General features: G+C 34.7%; 1 protein-coding gene across 1 annotated transcript; it reads left to right on the top strand.

Moving 5' to 3' along the window:
* Nucleotides 1-689: 689 nt before the first annotated feature.
* On the top strand, nt 690-4,169 carry LOC138617530 (polymeric immunoglobulin receptor-like). Its single transcript, XM_069692605.1, has 6 exons — nt 690-696; nt 954-1,277; nt 1,577-1,876; nt 2,017-2,104; nt 2,261-2,324; nt 4,083-4,169. The coding sequence occupies exons 1-6, from the start codon at nt 690-692 to the stop codon at nt 4,167-4,169; spliced, it is 870 nt and encodes a 289-aa protein (XP_069548706.1).
* Nucleotides 4,170-4,647: the final 478 nt, after the last annotated feature.

The following is a 4,647-nucleotide window of genomic DNA, read 5'->3' as shown; positions in this document are numbered from 1 at the left end:
AGTAGGAAGTCGAGGCAGACTTGCGATGCACGAGTTCATGTAATTTGGTCTACTCACTCGCAAGGATGGCTGTTCATCTCATCGCTCTTCTCATCTTTACTGGACTCAGAGGTCAGTCACAGGAGTCATTTTATAACTATGTCTATATTTTATACTTCTCAGAATCAGAATCAGAATCAGCTTCATTGGCCAGGAGAACTTGACTCCGCTTGCAACTTATTTTTTAGCGTACAAAAATAAAAACAGACGTGCAAAACATAAATAGACACATATTCCCAGCAACAGCCGAAAGAAAATTGGGGTTTCAGCTTTTGTCAGCTACGCTCCAAAGCTGTGGAACAAACTACCTGTAGATATCACGGAAGCTAGCTCAGTTAATACTTTCAAAAGAAAGCTCAAAATATATCTCTTTACATCAGCCTTTAACTAGATGCTCTTGAAGCTCTCTTACAGCTGCAATGCACTTGAACTACTGCGCCTTGAAATGCATATTGCTCAATTTTATATTTTTCACTTGTATTCCCTTTTAGTGTGTTTTATCTTTTTTATGCTTTTATCTTTCTCGTGCATTTTATCTGTTTTATCTAATTTCTTTTCTATATTTTGAATTGTTTCTTTATATCTGTTTTTATGTGAAACACTGTATGTCATTATTTTTGCTGTGAAGCATTTTGAGCTGCATTTCTTGTATGAAAGGTGCTATACAAATAAAGCTTATTACTATTATTATTATGATTGTTTTTTACAGCTAATAGATTAGCTAAAAGATAATAATAATGATGACTGTTAATGAGTTTTTTATTTTCCAGTTTTGTATGGCACATTTTGATGAGAATTATTTAAAATGAACAAGAAGAGCTGCAACATGTACATTTACAATTGGCAGGTCGTGTAAAGGAAGAATATATAAAGTGAATGCATCCATTGAAATGCTCCCTTTGTTCCTCTTGCAGGAGTTCACAGCATTACTACAGTCAGTAAAGTATCAGTGAAGGCTGGAGGTTCAATCACTATCCCATGTCTCTATGAGTCACGATACATAAACAATGTAAAGTACTTATGTGAAGGAAACTATTGGAGAAGCTGCATTTATAAAGTTAAAACAAATGAACCAAGAAGCACAGGAAGGTTTTCAATCTCCGATGACAAAAAAAAGAAAACCTTCACTGTGACAATAAAAAATCTGATGGCTCAGGATGCTCATTACTGGTGTGCTGTGGAGATTCCTGGTTTTAAGGCAGATGATGGAATCTACTTTCAGCTTTCTGTCACCAGAGGTAAGAGCATATTTGGGTAATTTTTCAAATAGGCTTTTTTCACAGACAACATTTTGACACGTCAGAGTAGGAAGAGCACAGATCTAACAAACCAACATGTTATATCTGGAAAAGGCTGGATTGTAATACTATAATCACTTTGTCAGTCAACATGTAATGAGAATAAACCAAATTTTGAAGGAGCTATTATTTTAATCAGAATTTAATATATATAAAGCATGAGTTATTCAATGATACCAGTTTATAGTATTCAGCTACCCAGAGCTTTCTACTGAATACTATTTGTTTTTCCCATCTAGAGATTCCCCGTCTACATGTGGCTCATCAAGAGATAATAGGATATAATGGATATAGTTTAACCATCAATTGTTACAGTGGTAACTCTAGAATTATGAAGTGGTGCAGGCTTGGCAGAGACTGTGTGACACAGACATCTGGATCAATAGATGGAATGAGAGTTACCATCAATGCAAGTATCTCCAGTGGTTTTACTGTGACCATGACGGGACTGACGACAAAGAGCAATGGCTGGTATTGGTGTGACACTGAAGACTTTCAGATGCCAGTGCATGTAACTGTTACTGAGAAACCTATCACTAGTAAGTACTCCATGTGACTAGAAATTACAAGATTATATTAATTACAACCATTTGAAATGTTATAGTTGTCCCCAAAAAGATGTTAATGATAAGTATTTGTCATATTACTCTATGAATGATGGTTCTGTTCTGAATTACAGCCACACCAACACCCACTACTGTTACTGAAGGCATAACAGTTGCCACTGGAGATGGAGAAAATTCCTCAGTTGGAAATGGACAACACAGGTCAGAAGTCTTTGCATTTATATGCAGTATTAAGAGCTGTGCCATTTTATGGTCAAATTAAACAGCCCTTGTAAGGTCAAATAGGGCCTTAAAAACACTATTATCACATATTAAAGTTAACTAATTTACTTTGTGTACTCAAAATATATGCTGCAGTGCTTCTGTTGACCTAAAGAGCCTCATCATCCCTCTGAGTTTGCTGATCTTTATTGTAATCGTGGTGGTGTTCCTCTGGTTTATGCTGAGACACAGTAAGTCTGTTTGAGCTTCCAAGAGATATTTGTTTGTATCTCTTTATCACAGTTTGAACTTCCATGACACATTTGTTTGTAATTCTTTATTTTCCCTCTGGAATGAGATTATTGTTCATTGTCATACTGAGTCAGTAACAGCACTTTCATTTTACCAGGGCAGACTAAAGGAGAATCATCCGCCACAGCAATGGTAAGATAGGCAGATTCATTTCATTCATTTGTAAAAGTGAAACATACAGTGTAGTTGTCAGCAATTATACTGAAGATGGGAATGTTGTCTTGTCCTGAGATGCTAAACTTGGTAAACATACCTGCAAAATCATCATACTGACATTGTAACTGAGAGCATTTTGCCAACTTTTACTGAGCTTTGTGATGAGTAATATAGTGCCTACTGATAGTTAAGTGAATGTTCCAATCATAAAAAGGATTTATCCATATAAAAATGGTTCTTTATAATTGATGCATTTTTTAAGTTGTGTAAAGTAAGGTTTCGGAAAGTCCTCTGACATTTGGTTTGTCTCTTCACCACAGGTGGATGAAGAAGTAACATACTGTGACGTTAAACACAAGAGAAAAACTTCAGGCCGGGTAACCCATAATTGCAGTGTTATCAAGAAATGAATTTGAACATTTTCAGGGAATATGTCGTCCCTCTGAGAATAAGCTACAACGCTATACCATTACACATAGACTTCTAATGTTTTAAATTGTTAAAATGAAACTTAATATACTTTGTTTTTTGTGTTTTTAGTTATCAGAGAGTGGTATAATGACTCGTAGAAGTAAATCGATACCATATTTGCATGAACAAATACTTTGTTAAAAACAGCAAAAGAAAAAAATATTCACGATTATGTAACCCTCACCATGGCTCTGCTTTCATAAATGATGCAAAACAAAGTGAAGAAGAGAGCCTTTAGGCCTGGTAAAAGATTGATATTCTCCCTTAAAGAGCAATGCGTTTTCTGTGTTTTTCGGAACTTATAATATAGACATTATTGGTCCAATATCACTCGTTAATTGTGGCAAACAAAATGATGCCCTGATACAGATTTCAAACTGTTGTCCTCTACTTATTTTCAAAGAAAACAAACTTTTATAATCTACAGCATCTTTTTACTATAGATCTCACAATAAAGGCTCAAATAAAGTGTAAATTTAGGCTGAAGGAAAGGTTTAGGCATTCTTGTGTGCTCCCAAACATGATTTTCCTTCATGCAGCATAAAGAAAAGTACTTTCCTGTTCAGTAACCACCACCAGAACTTATTCAAACATTTCTGTGATCACAAAGATGTCTTATGTAATAAGGTTTTAGAAGACACTCATTTGATCGTGTGTTTCTATTAAAAGATAAGTATTTATACGACGCAGTTCCTGATTTCCAAATTAACAAACAGGGTTGAGTTGATGTATTCTCATTTGATTTAGCCTGAGGCTTTACTGTAAATAGCATTTAATTTGTTGTGTCATGCTGAAGAGGAAGTAACATACACTGTATGAAGCAGTTCAAGTTTTGTCGAGAATAAAGCTGAAACCCTTAAAACTACAAGTTGTATTGCACAACACAGTATATATTGTAAATACACTAAAAGAGAAATGCACACAATCACATAGATTTTACGATATATTACCGTACATAAACTGATTAAAAGAAAGAAAAGAAGTGTGACAAGCGATCTCTGTTTCACATGTGGCTCTTTATTCTTTTTCCAGAGGTCAGACGCTCAAAGCGATGAGAATTTTCAGGGAATATATAGTCCCTCTGAGAATAAGCTACAAGACTATACCATTACACATAGATTTCTAATGTTTTAAATTGATAAAATGAAGCTGAATATTCCATTTTTTTGTGTTTTTAGCTATCAGAGAGTGGTATAATGACTCGCAGAAGTAAATCGAACATGCTATTACAAAACCATTTTTACAAGAACAAATACTTTGTTAAAAACAGCAAAAGAAAAAAGTATTCACGATTATGTAACCCTCACCATTGTTCTGCTTTCATAAATGATGCAAAACAAAAGTGAAGAAGAGAGCCACTAGAGGCTAGTAAAAGAATGGTATTCTCCCTTAAAGAGTAATGCATTTCCTGTGATTTTTGATTTGATGATATATTACCATAAATGAATTGATTAAAAGAAAGAAAAGAAGTTTAACAAGTGATCTCTGTTTCACATCTGGCTCTTTATTCTTTTTCCAGAGGTCAGATGCTCAGAGTGATGCGAATGTACTATACAGCTCAGTGGTAACTGTAAAACAACAAACTGCACCAAGGGTAAGTTTGA

Source organism: Brachyistius frenatus, unplaced genomic scaffold, assembly GCF_029030835.1.
Source record: "Brachyistius frenatus isolate BFR_SWC_R1_liver_20210118 unplaced genomic scaffold, ASM2903083v1 Contig_13, whole genome shotgun sequence".
Classification (NCBI taxonomy): Eukaryota; Metazoa; Chordata; class Actinopteri; family Embiotocidae; genus Brachyistius; species Brachyistius frenatus.
The sequence above is the reverse complement of the archived record's forward strand: the minus strand, read 5'-3'. Positions and strand labels throughout refer to the sequence as shown.